At 50.1% G+C, this 17,525-nt stretch overlaps 1 protein-coding gene across 1 annotated transcript; it reads left to right on the plus strand.

The window, feature by feature from the left end:
* The first annotated feature begins 200 nt into the window (after window positions 1–200).
* LOC119405763 (uncharacterized) lies at window positions 201–1,965 on the plus strand. Its single transcript, XM_037672597.2, has one exon. The coding sequence runs from the start codon at window positions 201–203 to the stop codon at window positions 1,929–1,931; it is 1,731 nt and encodes a 576-aa protein (XP_037528525.2). The 3' UTR covers window positions 1,932–1,965.
* Window positions 1,966–17,525: the final 15,560 nt, after the last annotated feature.

Here is a 17,525-nt window from a genome sequence, read left to right on the forward strand (position 1 = left end):
GATCAAAATGGTCTGAAAAGACTATCAGAGTAGCACTTCAGATTAAACATGCATGTGGCACAACAGGATATGAACTACTGAGGTCGTTGTCGTATCCATTACCTTCGAACAGGACCCTCATTAGAAGACTTCAGAACATCCGCTTTTTGCCAGGCATTCTTCATGAGGTACTATATGTTTTAAAGCTCAAAAGTGAGACAATGAATGACATAGAAAAGGACTGCGTGTTATTCATGGATGAGATGGAAATCAGCCAGGGTTTCGATCACGACCGCTCTCTAGACTGCCTTTTCGGGGGTACCACGCTGCCACAGTCAAATGTGCAAGTTGCCAACCATGCCCTTATGTTCATGATCGGTGGGCTAAACACGAGGTGGAAGCAGGTCATAGCCTACCACTTCACTGGGCGATCAGTCGACGGGGCACTCCTGAAAGATCTTGTATTTCATTTAATTGAGCTCTGCTTTAATATCTCGTTGCGAGTGCTTGTGGTAACCAGTGACATGGGATCAGCTAACCGGGCAGTATGGCGCCTACTGGGATTCTCCAGCAACAGACAATCAGAGACCGTGTGTTCTGTACCACACCCGCACCTTGCAGACCAGATGTTGTTTTTTATGGCTGACCCAGCGCATGTTTTGAAAAACATTCGGGCCCAGCTGCTTCGTTCAGAAACATTTACACTAGGACAAGAAACCGTTAAGGAGCAAGAGCTTCCTGGAGAAATTGTCAGCGTTGATCACATTAAAGCAGTCCTAGAATTTGACTCTGACGATGACCTGAAGGTTGCGAACAAGTTGTCTGACATCCACATTGGCAGTGGGCACTTCACTAAGATGAAGGTGAATGTCGCCGTTCAAATGTTTCGCGAAGCTCCTCCTGCTATCAGATACCTGGTCAAACAAGGAAAGCTAAAGCCTGAAGCAGAGGCAACAGCTTGGTTCCTTGAATTAGTGAGCAAATGGTACACACTCATGTCATCACGGCACCCAGTGGTTGCTTTGAGCTATTTTGATCCCTCAAAACATGAAGATGCAGTTAAAATCCTTCAACTGGCATGTACAACTTTCTGCCGTATCAACATGGGCAAAACTGCTCACTGGAAACCTTCCCAAGCCGGTCTCTTGATATCAACGACAGTTGTGCTGTGCCTGTCCGACGAACTGCTGAAGGAACGTGGCTACCGGTACCTGCTTACAGGTAGACTGATACAGGACTGTCTTGAAAATATTTTCTCTGTTGTAAGACTCAAGAAGCCCATCCCAAGTGCGTATGATGTGAAGTGTGCTCTAAAGATTATATGTGTCAGCCAATACTTGCACACGCCAACGTCATCTAGCTATAACGAGGATGACAGCTTGCACTTAGCTGACCTCCTGGACCCCAGTATCAAGGCACAAGTTGCGCAAGAAAGTGGGGAGAACGAGGAAGCAGAAGAGCTTGAAAACGTTCTTCTGTATGCAACCACTGCAGTAGAAAGTGTCATTCTTGCATATGTAGGAGGTTTTCTACTGAAGTCCATCTTGAAATTCATTGACGAGTGCAAGGACTGCAAAGCGGCACTGGTAGGAAATGACGATAAATACAGCACTCTCGTTAAGCTTAAAGAATACGCTCAGGGCGCTGGAAAGCTCATTCAGCCTAGCCGAGCTGTCATGGAAGTGCTCACTGAATGCGAAGAACACTTCAAGGCCTTTGCCGACGAAGACGGAATTTTGGCGCTAAAAACCCCATTCGCGAGCATTTTGAGTGCATTGCGCAGATCAGTAACTGTGCGACTGGAGAGCTGCGAAATCCATCGTGCACAGGTAGAAAAGTCGCTGCTGGAAAAGTATGTTAGGACAAGGCTAAAGATTCATCTTCGGCAAAAACAGGCACAAAGGGTGAATGGTCAGTCAAGTAAGACGTGTGCTGCAGTGAACCTTGAGTAGCAGCTTTTTAAAAGGCTCCAATCCAATTTAAAAATTACTGGTTATGAAGAGAACGCATTTCTGTGAGCATACTGTGTTGAATCTGTCTGTTACTGTGCAAATGAACATTCGTGTAACTGACTTCATTTGTTCTTTTTGATGAGCTGTCCTTGTGCAGGAAATGTGCACGCACCAATTGTTATATGTTTTATGTGTAATCAACCTTGGCTTTTCGATGTAAATAAATATTCACTGAAACAAGCAACTTACCTTACGTATCATAACGTGAAGGCATATGTCGAATTCGCTAAAAAGGGGGGGAAGTTGAAACCACAATATGACATTTTACAAATTTTGTGTGCCTCTTTTTATGTAATGTTTTGCTTTGCTCTGATCTATCTTCGTGCACATTGCTGCTTGTTTCAATCGCTAAAGTTGTTGTTATGTTGTTATCATTACTATTAAAACGTTCCTTGTTGCTCCCGTGTCTTTGTCTTCTGTCAAGCCTAATTTACTGGCTTCTTGGCTGAAAGGGGAGGGGGGGGAAGGGGTAGGTGCGATATGACTGAGTGCTCTCATTTTCGCCAGTGCTAAATACCTGTAAGGTCTAAGCAGTCCATTGTATAGATTTGCACGCAAGAAGTAAACTTCCTGCAGGGAATTTTATTACGCATAGAAGCAATATATAGGGTGTGACAAACAGGGTGCCGAAGTTATTTGGCGTGGAGAGAACATCGTGAACTACGCGATTGTTTCATCCGCCTTTCCCGTGGTCTCAGGCACCATCATAAAATATATCATGGACTCCTGCCCTGCACCAGAACACCTTTGAACAAGAATGCCGCGCAGACTTTTAGTTACGTTCACCGTCATATCACGGTTCGCCGCATCGCAAATATAGGCCCCTATAAAATCGTCACCACTCGCCCGATGCGGTGGGTTCACTGCGAGAAACGAACTGTTTTCAAAGTATATTACACGAACTCGAGTCAACGAACACAGTCTTTCTATTCCAGAAAATGGCGAATAACCTCAGGGAACAACCCTCCCACTTTCAGAACTTGCTACGTAAAGAAACCACCCCATTCTTGTAAAAAACCACGCTACCTTCAATGTAAACTAGCGACCGCTAAGAACCAACATGGCGGCCCGCCATGTATAGCGGCCGCCAAAGCCCGTGGTAGGCAACTATGATCGAACTTGTCACCACCCTAAAAAACGGAGGGGGCGCGCACACATGAAGGCTCCCTACCGCCGGAGCTCGCGGGCCACACGCTCGCGTGTTCCCTTTCATAAAAATTGACAGTGTACGTATCTATCTATCTGGTCGATTACGTATGGGTGCCCTCACCATCGACTCCTGAACTTTGTGTTGACCAAAATTGGCATAGGGGGTAAGATGATTTGACGAATATGACTGTCGGGCCATGAAATGAATAACGTAAAAATTCTGTCGCATATGTCGTCAAACACTTACATCCAGACACGTGTGGCACATACCCGTTTACCACAGGCCCCGATGTACGGCTATGCGCCACAGTTCATATCTACCCAGGAACAGCGAGAACATACATTTGTAATTTAAACGCCAGAGTGTTAAGAAAAATAGACATCGGCAGCGTTGACCCGACGCGTGCAAAGAATAAGAATTGGGATCCCAGAGGAAGTGAACCCAAGTAATCTGCGTGGCATTCAGTTATTCTACCACATAGCCATGACAGGTATAGAAAGTGGTTTGGAAAGGCAACCTATGCAGGCGTATATTGGTGCAACGTCTATCTTAGATGGGGTGCTGGCTATCTAATTTTATAAAAAAGCAGTACGATGCAGGCATCATATCAGGTTAACGTCGGTAGTTCCAGTGTTGGCTCCACTTTTATAGCACTCTAGTAAACCTTACATTTGAATTTTTATGATTCAGCAACCTATATCGAAGCGATGGTCCACCCCACAGGAGTGCAATAATGACAGTTACGCATGATATTCACACAACTGCATCAAAAAGTGCATTCGTTTCGATAATACTGACGTATGTGCTCTCACGTGAGTACTAACGGTGCGTCACGCCACAAGTTACCCTTAAAACGCCAGTGTTGTCGGCGTGCCTGGCAAGCCCACGATGTGCACGCAACTACCACGCTTACAAAAACACGTCGATCCACCTCGTAACACTTGGCTCAAACCCATAAAACACAACATAAAAACACTCGCTAACTGCTTTGCATAAAGCGCATACCCACATGGCGTGGGATCTGCCGAATTTTTTGGTACAGGTTGAACAAGGAAAGATTTGCTGAACAGCTTCGCTGTTTAAAGGAATGGTGATTATGCGTATTTTTCACTTTTTGAGCGCAGAAACGAACAAGGATGAAAAGCGACGCGGCCACTTTGTCCTTGTTCATTTGTGCACTCAAAAGGTGAAGCATAAAATAACAGCACGCCCAAACATGCGCGCACCCTCTTCTTCGTAATCAACAAGAGTTTATTGTCTACGTCCACACGCAGCAGCGTATTGAAATAAAATTACACCATTTCCCGCTAAAGGGGACCATGAGGCGATGCGTAGCCGGTGCACTTGCACGATCGCGTTCCGTTGGCGTTCTTTGGGCATGCTACCTACCTCGCGTCCTGGAACGCGAAGAGGAACGCTACGCGCGTCTTGTCTTCCCTCTAGCCTGGCCGGTAATTCTCACAGGGCGAGCGGGGAACGCAGTCGGCAGGCATGCGAGAGGGGGGCAGCGTTGCAGAGGAGAGAGAGGGGGAGGGGACGCGCATGCGCTGGTGCTCATCGCGGCGTTGCGCAGGAGATAATTTCGGCATGTCTAGCCCGCGTTTCAGAGGAAGAGTGGAAAGGGGGAGGAGAGAGGGAAAGTGGAGAGGGTGAAAGGGGTGCGGGGAAGTCGAGAGGGGGATGGGAGAGGGCATGCGCAGTAAGGGTGGTCACGCCGCACACCACCACCACCGGATTGAACTCCGCCATAAGATACTTCGCATCTAAAAGTGTGCGCTTAGACTCTGCAGAGTTGGCTACGTGGCTACAGAAAGTGGCCGCCAAGTATAAAAAATTATGAACCATGTAGAGCAGGGTCGATCAACCTGCGGCCCGCGGTTCGCATACGGCTAGCTGGGCAGTATTATGCGGCCTCTGGCACGTCGTCAGAGTGACCTCCCCTTGTCACTTTTTCTCTGAAGGCTGACATGACAGGTGACACCAGATGGGGTCAGATAAGAACCAAGAAACATCGCTACCAGTTGGCATTGTCCGCCATCTTCTCACTTAGACAAATAGCGTCTTTACATCACTTCTTTGAACAGGTTCAAAGAAGGGGAAGAACGCGGGAAATACTTTACTCCCATTCACGCGTCAGGTGCAACGCACTCGAAGCTATGAAATAGGTTTGGTCATCCAGTCAGCAAAATGTATAACTCTGCGCGTCTTGTGGTCGGCTTTTGTCGTTTTAAACGCTGGCACGAGCCGAGCAGTTGCCGGCGCGGGACGGGTCGCAACCGGTGTGCAAATGAAACACCAAAAAACGAGACCATGTAGGCTCTGAGCGATCCAGCTGCGTAACAGCAGACGTAAAACGGCGTTTGTTTCTTTCTCAGGCCCAGAACAAGCCTGACGAATACCGGTCACTGTAAAAACGAAAAAGAAATGTTCTGGCCGTTAAGAACATTTAACTATTTCTCAATGCGAATGCATCTAATACAACACGTCTCGTTAGCCTCCACAGCGTTGCACCTGATGTGTGAAAAGGAATATAGCTCAGGTAAGGACCTCCATCGAAAGAAAAGGAAAACTCCTGCCCGGCATGCTCGACGACGTTAAGGCTTTTGAGCTGAAACTCAACATTTTCCAACAGCAGGCTTGTGAGCACAACCTTTGTCACGTCCCTTGCTGTAAAAGTTTTGCGGGAGATGCTAGCACACCGCTCCCCACAGAAAAACTGTGTCAAGTATTACAGGGTTTAAAGGAGGAGTTCGAAGTAGGTTGTCTGATTTTCAGAAACTTTCGAGTAATATCATCTTCATTCAGAATGATTTTATTGCGGGAATATATACCAGTTCGAACTGGCTGGTCTGCAGATAGACGATCAGCTGAAACAGGCATTTGATGCGTAAGACATAGTGGAGTTTTACGCTGTCTCAATGTTTTCGAGTTTGGAGAGACTAGCGGCAGCCGGGATAACAGTGTTCGGCTGTACATATGTCTGTGAACATACTTTCTCGAGAATGAAGTTCAGGAAATCAAACTTGCGCTCCCACAAACTGCATCTCTTGGGGAGCAACCTTGATGTAGATATTTCCGAGTTGGCTAAGAACGTTCAACACCAAAGGCCACATTGAAGAAGCTATTTTTGCGTTTTGCTTGTAACCTGCGATTGTAAATTGCGACCTTGTGACATGCGTGCTAAACATAAACAGTATTTCTAGTGAATTTTCTACACTATTCTCAGTTCGCAGAATTTTTATTCTTCGCCTGCAAGCACTACCCCACCCTCCAGCCCGCTTTTCCATGCGGCCCCCGCGGTGTCGGCTTCTTGCAATTCGGCCGTTCGCCTTTTCAATTCGGCCGTTTTCACCATTTAGCGCAGAAAAAAAGACAAGCACCAAGTGACAGCGGAAGAAGACAGGTGCTGTTTTCGCCGGTTTGCACTCTTTCCTTGTATGGTGCGCTAGATGGTAAAATGTAATATAGCAATACTAGCTAGATTACAGGTATATTGTTTCATTTGAAATACTATGCGTTCTATTACATGTCTTTGGTAAGCCGTCTTGCTAAACTCTTCGCATCCCTCAAGTCATATCTCACTTCCGCCCCATTTCTCCGGTGTGTACTCTCTGTGGAGAGTCGGCCGCCAGCTCAGACCACATTCTCTTTGGCTGCCCTGCCGTCCCTCCCCAGCAGGGGCAGCGCCACCATCAGAACATGGGAGGAATGCGAAGCCCTCTACGCGTTGCAGGATCTGGACACGCAGATTCGCTGTGTGAACCGGGGTGCCAGTGCCCTGGCCCTGCGTGGTCTGGGCACAGACACAATGTGATGGCCGTGACGTGGTCCAGGGCCTGTAATGGAGTGAAACTCTCCTGCCCAATAAAGGTTTATCTTCCTTCCTTCTGCTTTTAGGGGCGAAGCTCCTTAAGGCGGCACCCGTTCGTCCCTCGTAGTCGTCGTGGTCGTAGTAGTGAGTAACAAGTCTTACGCTTTGACCTCCAAGGTGGTGCCGGTGGGAGATTTCTCCTGTGCGTTGTTGAACAATAAAAAATTCGCAGCGTGCGCGTTAACTAAAAGCCGAATTCTTCTGTCTCTCATTCCCCATTAGCAGCCATTGGCATGTTCCAGTAGGAAACGTTAGTAGGAGTAGAAGTGTAAGTGTTAGCTAAAAGCCGACTTCTTCTGTCTCTCATTGCCATTAGCAGCCATTGTTTACCTCCAAGGTAGTGCCTGGTGAGATTTCTCCTGTGCGTGATTAAACAATAAAAATTTTGTTCAAAACGCCGTTGATTGATGAAATAAACCAACGAAAGACGCCACATGTTTTGTAAAAGCAGAACGAAAGAACGCCAGATGTTTTTCTTAAAGTGTAGTAGTAGTAGTTGTATTTAGCCACCTCGCCCGATCGTCAACGGGCGAGGTGGACCGGCAACGGCGCGAGGACCCTGCCGTATGAGAGTTAAATCACACTAAAAGACATACTTTGCGGGCGATACACTCTAGTGAGCTTTCAACTTTTCGTCTTAATGTACATGATAAAGAAATTATTTCTACGAAAAACGCAAGGCACACCTTGAGCAATATGTTTGGTTTTGGGACGCTAAATGGAACCATGAGGCGATGCGAAGCCGGAGCACTTGCACGATCGCGTTCCGTTGGCTTTCGTTGGGCATGCTACCGACCTCGCGTCGTGGAACGCGCGTCCTGTCTTCCCTCTAGCCTTGCCTTTAATTCGCACAGGGCGAGCGGGGAATGCGGTCGCTCTTGGCGCTCTTTCGCTCGGGAGCGGACTTCTTCCTTGCATTTCACCGATCACAAGTGATAATGAAGGGACCACGTAAACCAACAGTACAATAAAAGTTTGATGTTTAATATATACACGATGTTTCACACTCTTTATATTATGTACTGGGCGCATTTCACGGAAGTTTCACGGTTTACAGATGATTCCCTCCGTAGCTTCGCCCCACTCATCATCATTCACCCCGTGGATATGCTATGATTTTTTTTGTTTTCCAAGATAATTGCTATTGATTTACAGCACAATTTGTTGGACTTTCGGAAAGCAGTAAGCTGTTCCCAATATCGCTATACACCTTAGAGGCGAGGGTGACGGGGTGTCAATGGAGCCGAATTAAGAGGCACGACGAAATACTGGTCTTACATTTCAGCGGTAACTGTGACGCGAGTTTGTTCGATAATTTTTTGCTCAGATTATGCGTTTACCTTGAAAGTCCCTTCGACTACGCCAAGCATAATAGCTATCTTACGTAAGAAGCACGAAACCTTATAATAAGCTCTCGATTGTTACGAGCAGGCGCCGCGACAAGGCCTAGACTACTACTAAAACGCTGCCCGCTTTCGCACGGGACTGTTCCTGAATCGGGAGAGTGAGCCTGCAGAAGCGCCAGATGGAGTTTAGCTCAAGAACAGCGTAAGTTGCGCTGCAGACCACCGCCCCTTGAGTTGTTTCTGAGAGCCTCAGCTTGCCAACGGCCCCGCTCATGGTCCAGGGCCCAAATACTACGACCATAATGTGGGGCTGTTTGGAATTGAAGGCGAGAGGCAAGGTGTGAGATAAAGGGAAAAAATCACAGCATACCCACGCGGTGAATGATGATGAGTGGGGCGAAGCGAACTCGCGCTGCAGCACGGCGATGGCATTAGCGCGAGCGTGGTCCTTCTTGATGGAAGATATTTAGACTAGATTGTTTGAGAACCACAATCTGTTGCACACACCGCAACAATGGCCGAAACTGTTATCAAGGAAGTCCCGCTGGAAGCGCGCGTCGGCGCCTTCGGGCAGAGCCCGGCTGATGCGTTTTGCAGCCACTTCACGTGCTCGCACAACCTCGGGCTCTGCCTGCCGGTACGCGCGCTTTCTCGCCGCTTCACGGTCCTTCACATTTTGAAGATCCGATTTGCGCCGCAGCCGTGCAGCTTGTCGAGCAGCTTCAGCCTCGCGGGCTCGAACGGCGAGGTCTTCGCGCCGCAGCCGTGCAGCTTGTCGAGCAGCTTCGGCCTCGAGGGCTTGAACGGCGGGGTCTTCTCGCCGCAGCCCTGCAGCTTGTCGAGCAGCTTCGGTTCGCGGGCTCGAACGGCGGAATCTTCTTTGCGGCGTCGACGTGAAGCTTCGGCCTCGCGGGCACTCACCTCAGGATTCTGTCTGCGAGCGCGCGCTGCCGCCGCCTTCCGTGCCCTCCGTTCCGCAGCCTTGTCTTCCATCTGGCGACTCCGAGCTAAAGAGAAAGCGTGCCAAGAGGGAGCCTCATGGCGCGTTACTTCTGGAATGTTGTCTTCGGGTGTCGTTGAAAACACGAGACGTAGCAAAGAAGAAAGAACGCCACACAGGCCAACACGCAACGAGAGTGTCACACGTCAATGTCGTCTTCTTCTTCTACTGCATAGCGGAACGCGCGCAGTAAAGAAGAAATAATGTCACACAGGCGAACACGCACGAGAGTCTCACTCGTCAACGTCGTCTTCTTCTTCTACTGCATACCAGAACGCGCGCTTATCACGACCTAGAGGTGGCTACTACAACTCTACGAACATAGGATGGACAGACCCACGGCATAAGGAGCTTCGCCCCTAAAAAGTCGCAGTTTCGCCGCAAGGGCGAAGGAATGAACGCGATATCAAGAAAATAATGCTATACGACGTGAGGCTCGCTAATGGATACTCTCAGTTTGAACAGCGCTCCTGTTGCAAAGGCGGCCGAAGCAGCGAAGGAAACTAGCGTGCTTAAAGTGTCGAGCTGTGACACTTGATAGTTCGCGCTCATCTTCTGTTTGTTCGTTTAGCGGCGTCCCTTGAGCTCGAGTGACTTTCGTACGCTCTGTAACATGAGCGCGAACATCACGGTGAAAGCTCGAAACATCCCTCTTCCCCTCACCACGAGAAAACCGCGCGAGCAGACAGCAGAAGGGCAAGGTTCTCCCTGTGCAAATATAAGAAGAAGCGAGCGAGCTTGCCGACGACTTTTAAATCCGCCCGTCGCGCGCCTCGCGCCATCTCGCTGGTAATGAAGAAACGTTTATAAGCGCCTGCCGTCTCTGAGTCCTGCCAGCGGTAAAGGGTGTGTATATAACGCTCGCCGTTAGGTACCTGAAGGTTCTGCGCTTTCTAGCGTAGTGCGGAACGAGAGGTCGCTGGTTCGATTCTGCGCTTCGGAAACATTTTTCTGAATTAACTTTCTTTGGGACATATATATATATATATATATATATATATATATATATATATATATATATATATATATATATATATATATATATACGGTGCATGGCGACGGCGACGGCAAAATCCAGCCGAGACTGTCCATATAATTGCTTTTGCAATAAAAATATTTCCAGCAATACACGAGGCGAATGATGTTAGAGAAGCTTGCTTGAAGCTTGCTCGGAGATAATCGGGTAAACCGTGAATGCTCCGCACAATTCCTCTACTGTCTTTTAAAGACCTGACACGTTGTTATAGTAGCGATTGTGGACAGGTTGTTGTCGAAGCACAAACGTTCGCAGACCTTGCAGCTGTGGCCTAAAGTGCGGTCGAGGAAATCGCGCTTGAAGCGCGCGTCGGCGCCACCAAATTCAGGTAGCGACCACTTTCGGCACTTGGCCGCTGCATCCCGCGCCCGTACCTTTTCGAGGTTCTCTTGCCATCGCTTCCGTTCTGCTATCTCGGGGTCCGCACGACGCTGACGTCTCTCTGCGGCTTCGCGAGCTCTCACCGCAGGGTCTTGGTGGCGAACCCGCGCTGCTTGCGTGCTCGCCGCTCCGCCGCCTTGTCTTCTTCGTGATGTAATTAGTATCGAAGCGCACTGACTGACGACTGTCGAAAGAGAGAGGAAGCGCGCAGTTGTGGTCCTCTAGCGGTTTCCGATCAAAACAGAGCACGCACGGAGTGGAGAGAGCGCCGCATGTGCACAGTTGGCTATGCTATATGTGGTTTTACCTGCGCTAATATCATCATCAAGGCGCTCAAATAACAAGAGGAGGAAGACTTCTCTTTCGCGCGAGCGTGCGCTGAGCCAAGCTAGAGGGAGCAATGAGAACTAGCGGCTACTCCGGCGATGGACAAGCCCCGAGCGTAAGGAGCAAGCTCCTATAAAAACATGCTAGATCGCTCCGTCATAGGAATCGGTATAACACGAAAGCAAGGCGTGTCTTAACAGAAGGTGGTGAATGTTTACACTACATTCATATAAGAAAACTTGCACAATGTATATATAGCGTGGTCACCCACGTTGACGCTCGGTGGCACATCTCCATCCCGATGACTAACGATCAGTGATTAAACAATCATTTGTGGTAGCTGTAGTAGTTAACGGTAAGAGCGTAATCAGGGAAAGCGGTGTCACAGCCAGAAGTGCGTCGCTGACTGGACGCAGAACTTGGGCATGTGGCATCACGGCGCATGTTAAAGAGTTATTGAACACCACGGCCGGACAAGAGGGAAACCGAACGCACGTCGTGTCTACCCTCTACCCGGGCCGCGATCTGTCTCGGGGCGCGCGTAAACGGGGAACGCGGTGTTACAGCCAGGTGTCGCAGAGCTATTTTTAATATGGATGGAACTTATGAGCAAGGCTGAGGTTTGGGCCAAAGTCGCCACCTCGCGGTGTGTTAAGGCATTGACGAAATTGCACTTTTCCCATTGAAAAAGCGCCGAATTGGAAAAGCGCCAACGCTTAGCAACGACGCGTTGCAGGAGTTAATCGCTGAGTCCAGGGTCATATTGAATTACGTCATTTCAGCGCACACGGACGGCGACGCCGTCCCGCTGACCGAGAGCACTGTGAAAGTGTGAGATATGAAAGGCGCGTTTGTAAAGCATCCAGAGTGTGTAACCGTGGCGCAGTGGATAGGATGTCCGGCATCTGTTGCGAACCGAGAGGTCGTGGGTTCGACTCCCGTTGATGGAATTTTTTCCGTTGCCATATAATCGCGTGCATTTTTTCGACGTCATTTCTGAGACGGAAATGCGTCACTGAAGTCTTGGTGGACCCCAGCATCAAACACTTTCTTGTTAAAAATTGCGAAGCGTGCATTAAGCCGCGCAAGACTTGAAACCTGAAGACTATAAACTGGTTGCCTCTAGGTTGTTTCTAGTCCTCAGCTAGGTGATGCAGTTCGTTTCTAGTTTGCTTATAGAGGGTTGCTAGGCTTTAGCTATTTGGTGTTAGGTTGTTTCTAGGTTGATCCTCAGCGCATAGAGGTTCGAGTGAAACCACAGACAGCCACAAATAGGACACAGACGTCAAAACTCCGGAGACAGAACCTCGCGCTGAAACCAAGCGTTCGCAACTCTCACAGATATCTGTACTGCTTATTGTTGCTGAAGCGAAGCAGAACTTGGTTGTAGCTATATTTCATCTCACAAGCTGGTTGCAGCAGGGTGGAAGCTACGAGGTGCAAACAAACTACATGCTTGCGCAGCCAAACATAATTCTGTTTTTCATTGCATTATACTTGGAGAACGTTAAGAAAACTGCGTTTGCTTGGCACGTGCTACGCCACAGCAATACGTCATACGCTAATCACGATTCGCACGTACTTTATAAGCATTTAATTATTGTATTGGTAACTGCCGATTATTGTGGTGACGAAACAACATGGTAGCGCCCATGCAGACGCGATCGCCCGCTTCGATCAGAACTCGCGATTGCTACTTGCCCACTGTCCTGAAAGCAGTAAATAAACGGTAGAATCGGCTATCGCGTTGTGTCAGCTCACGCTGAGGTCCATGTATCAGGTACTGTACGTTTTCTCCTTATTCTTGAGAGCAGCCGTTTGTTCAGCCACGTCTGCTAAGCCTTGTACCCGAAAAGTTGGAAATGAATCTTGGAAACAGTGCAAATTAGACACGCATACATTGCTGTCGAAGCATATAACGCAAGGACAAGCGTCGGTCTAGAACTTACGGGGTACACAGCTCACGCCGGCGATATATATAAATTTACATGTATATATATATATATATATATATATATATATATATATATATATATATATATATATATCGTAGCGGAGCGTTTCTACTCAGTAATGGGTCGTCCTCTCGAGCGCCTTCCAGTGGGTCGTTCCCTTCTCTGACAGCACGCCCCTTGTGCAGAGAGTCGGCCCCGCTTTGACTGTCACTGCCGTGCGCCGTCGCTAAGTGCCCGTCAATAAACGTCTTGACAATTTGGTGGAGGTGCTGTGCCCTTTAAACAACTACGGTCCGCATTCGATGCCCTTGGAGCTTCGATCCCGTACCGTGCCTGCTACCATGACTCAAGACGCCGCCCAGCAAACGCCTCCTCTTGCACCGACGCCATGTCCGGGTGTCCCCCGCATCCGCGACCCTCCTATCTTCACCGGCGCGGACGGCACCGACGTCGAGGACTGGCTCGCGATCTACGAGCGTGTGAGCGTCCCCAATAAATGGGACGAGGCAGGCAAACTGAGCAACCTCGTTTTATACAACGCGGGTGTGGCAAGTCTGTGGTACAACAACCACGCATCCGATTTCGCTACGTGGTCCGCTTTCAAGACCGCCATCGTCGACGTGTTTGGCCGCCCTGCCGTTCGCAAGCTCCAAGCCGAACAGCGGTTACGTGAACGAGCCCAGCAGTCCGGCGAGTCTTTCACGAGCTACATTGAAGGCGTGCTCGACTTGTGCAAGAAAGCCAACGCAACCATGTCTGAAGCCGACAAGATCCGGAACGTCATGAAAGGCATCGACGACGATGCCTTCACCATGCTACTCGCCAAAAACCCCCGCACTGTGGCAGAGGTCATCACGCTGTGCCAAAGCTACGAGGAGCTACGCCGGCAGCGGCTGATGGCGCGTCGACCTCCATTACGCGACGCCGATCTCGCTGGCTTGTCGGCCGTGTCGGACCACTCCGCCTTACTCGCCGAAATCAAGTCATTCGTGCGGGAGGAAATTACCCGCCAGTTCTCCTTACTGGCCTTCTCTCACCCGCAGGATGTTGTACAGTCGTCGACCACACTGCTGCCTCCCCTACGCCGGGCTATTGAGCAGGAAATCGCGGAGGTTATGCCGGAATACCACCAGCCCCATCCGGCGTCTGCGCCACTCAGTTACGCACAAGTTGCAGCCAGGCCGCCCCCAGCGCTCCCTGTGGTGCCCCCGCTAACATACCCTGGAGCCGTCACCAGGCCTCAGGCCTTCGAAGCGAGTGTGCCGGCTGCGTACGCCGACATCATCCATACGCCCCGACTGCAGCCCACCATGCAGTCGTCATCTCAGCAGCCGCCCCGTCCCTCGCGTCCTGCCACGTGGATGGGACCTAGCCCGGCAAACCAATGGCGCACTTCCGACAACCGCCGAATCTGCTTTGCGTGCGGTTGCGCCGGTCACGTAGCCCGCTATTGCAACCGCGTGCAGCCGCCTCGAGTCGGATCAGCCGTCACCAACCAGTCCTGCCGCCCGTATTATGACCCGCTGCCGCCTATGTCACCGACGTCACGCCCAGGTCCATCTACCCGTCGTTCACCGTCCCCACGACGCCGCTCACTGTCACCGATGCGACCTCGTCCGGTCGCACGAGACCACGAAAACTAGTCGTCGCAGTCCAAGAGGCAAGGGCTGCGACGCTATCGAACAGCCAAAGCCCTCAGCAAAGCCCATCAAACGTAGTAAACGTGTATGTAGATGGTGTGCGCACATCGGCCCTTGTAGACACTGGAGCTGCCGTTTCCGTTATGGACGCTAAATTTAGCCGACTACTACGAAAAGTGACGACGCCACTTTCCGGGCTCTCCCTCCGTACAGCCAGCGCTCACAGTATTCACCCGACAGCGGTGTGCACAGCCCGTGTCATGATTCAGGACGCTCTGTACGCCGTCGAATTCATCATAATTACCGCATGCTCTCATGACGTCATCCTGGGATGGGATTTTCTCGCCCGTAACGCCGCCGTAATTCGTTGCGCGCCAGCCGAAATAGAGCTCTCACCATTCTCAGATTTGACGCCGGCGGACAGTCCACCGGCTGCGACCAAGGTACTCGTCAAAGACGACACCACACTTCCTGCAAACTCGTCAACGGCTGTGTCAGTCTGCTGCACCGGTCTCGCCGACGCCGTTGCACTCCTCTCTCCATCTGACCACGTCTTCACTAGAAAAGGCTTGTTGGTGCCATTTGCGACCGTGCAAGCCATTCAGGGCGAGACCGACATTTTTATTACGAACCCATCCCCGTACATTGTTAGGTTGGTGCGAGGGGAATGTCTCGGCAGAGCTGAAGCCCTCGAAGACGCACAAGTTATGGACGCACCGGGTGACACGCACTGCGCCAACTCCCATTCGCTCAGTGCTGTTTCCACATCTGATTCGTCACCCGCTGATTTATTTGGTTCCTCGATTGCTGAACACCTTACGTCGGTCGGGCGTTCCCAGTTTCTATGCCTTTTGGAAGAATTTCGTTCTTCGTTCGATGTAGCGCAAACTTCTCTCGGCCGCACGTCTGCTGTCACGCATCACATCGACACTGGCGCCCAACCACCACTGCGGCAACGTCCATATCGCGTGTCGCCAACAGAGCGTCGTGTAATTACCGAGCAAGTCGAAGACATGGTTCGCCGCGATGTTATTCGACCCTCAAACAGCCCGTGGGCGTCTCCTGTCGTTCTCGTTGCGAAGAAGGACGGCTCCGTGCGGTATATATATATATATATATATATAGAAAGGGATATAGAGAACTTCACGCTACTGTAATAAATATTGTGAAAAACTTCGTAGTGCAACATGAGAAACAAAACAAATATTTATTTTACCGTGACAGTTTCGGCTGGAGGACCAGCCTTCTTCAAATGATGTAAGTGAAATGAAACGGCTATTGCCGAACCCGCTGCACAAGGGCCGCCCACCCAGTATGGGGGCCCGATGATACTTTAAAAAAAAAGTCACAGTTTCGCCGCAAGGGCGAAGCAATGAATGCGATAGCAAGAAAACGGCCCGTGATGGACGCGCTACAACTACCGTGCGTCCATCACTACCCGGCAGCTACTAGACAGTTTTAATTTCACGTGCGTAGAGACTTCTCATACGCAAACGTGAAAGGTACACGTAGAGAAGTACACGCATCCGATGAGAGACAGAGGCCAAGGCTTCACGGAACACCTTTATTAACGGCACTGCATGCTTGCAGCACAAAGCAACGATCCACCCGGGAACAGAACAAGGGCCAGCCTATATACGCCCACAGGCCACTCGCGCATGTACGGTAACATGGTGACGTCTCTAACACCCTGTTCTTCGGTGATGCCTTTCACGCGCCGTAACACAGATAGCAACACAGCACTTCCTTCATCACTAGATCAAAAACTGTCATAACCCCAACGCTCAGGAGGCCGCCTTTCCCGGTTGCTCCGTCTCAGAGGAATTGCATTATTATTATCGGTTACCCCCGGGTCTGACGGCCTTTGTTCAACCTGAGGGTCCAGTTGCACCACAGGCAGCGGACGAGAGGCGACCTCGGAGGCGTGAGGCAGGCATATTTCACGACGTAGGGTTCGGTCGTCGAGCACAGAATGTCGTAAATGATCAGCATGTACAAAACGCACTTGGTTTCCAATAACAACCAAATACGTAGTTGGAGACTTCACTCGCGTACCTTTTCCCGGCAGCCATTTCACCGATTCTCCTCGCACGGAACGAACCAACACACGGTCGCCAACCCCAAAATATCGCGGCTTCGCTCTGCGCTTATCAGCTGACTGTTTCGTCCTTTCTACTTTCTCGGTCATGGCCCTTGTCAGATGCGGCTGCGCCAAAGACAACCTGGTCCGCAACTGTATTCTCAAGAACAGTTCAGCCGGCGTCTTTCCAGTGAATGTATGCAGCGTTGTGCGATAGCATAACAGAAAGTTATCTATTCTGTGCTGAAGTGTTCTTGCACTGCCTTTTTCTTCGTCCTCCAACAGCTGTTTAAGCAGGGCCGTCTTAGTAGTTTGTACCGCCCGCTCCACCGCCCCGTTGGACTGCGGGTGGTACGGGGGTGTGAACGTGTGCTTTACACCTTGCGCTTTTAGAAAGCTTTGGAATTCATCAGCCCGGAATTGCGGCCCGTTATCTGTTACTACTTCTAAAGGAAGTCCGTGCGCGGCAAGCAAAGACCGAACCACTGCCACTGTCATAGTAGCAGTCGTCGTGCTACATACTTTAACTTCTAGCCACTTACTGTAAGCATCAACTGCTAATAGGAACATTTTACCTTCCTTCTCGGCGAAATCAAGATGCACCCTTTCCCATGGGTGTTCGCACAATTTCCACGGGCTCAAAGGCGCTAGCTGTGCTGCGGTTTGTACGCTTTGACCAACGCTGCATTTCAGCACGGTTTCTTCCAATGCATCATCAATTCCTGGCCACCAAATCATTGGACCTTGC

This window comes from Rhipicephalus sanguineus, chromosome 9 (genome assembly GCF_013339695.2).
Source record: "Rhipicephalus sanguineus isolate Rsan-2018 chromosome 9, BIME_Rsan_1.4, whole genome shotgun sequence".
Classification (NCBI taxonomy): domain Eukaryota; kingdom Metazoa; phylum Arthropoda; class Arachnida; order Ixodida; family Ixodidae; genus Rhipicephalus; species Rhipicephalus sanguineus.

What these genes read in the sequence shown, in the direction of transcription:
- LOC119405763 (XM_037672597.2), top strand. Translation starts at nt 201, where the DNA reads ATGAATGACATAGAAAAGGACTGCGTGTTATTCATGGATGAGATGGAA.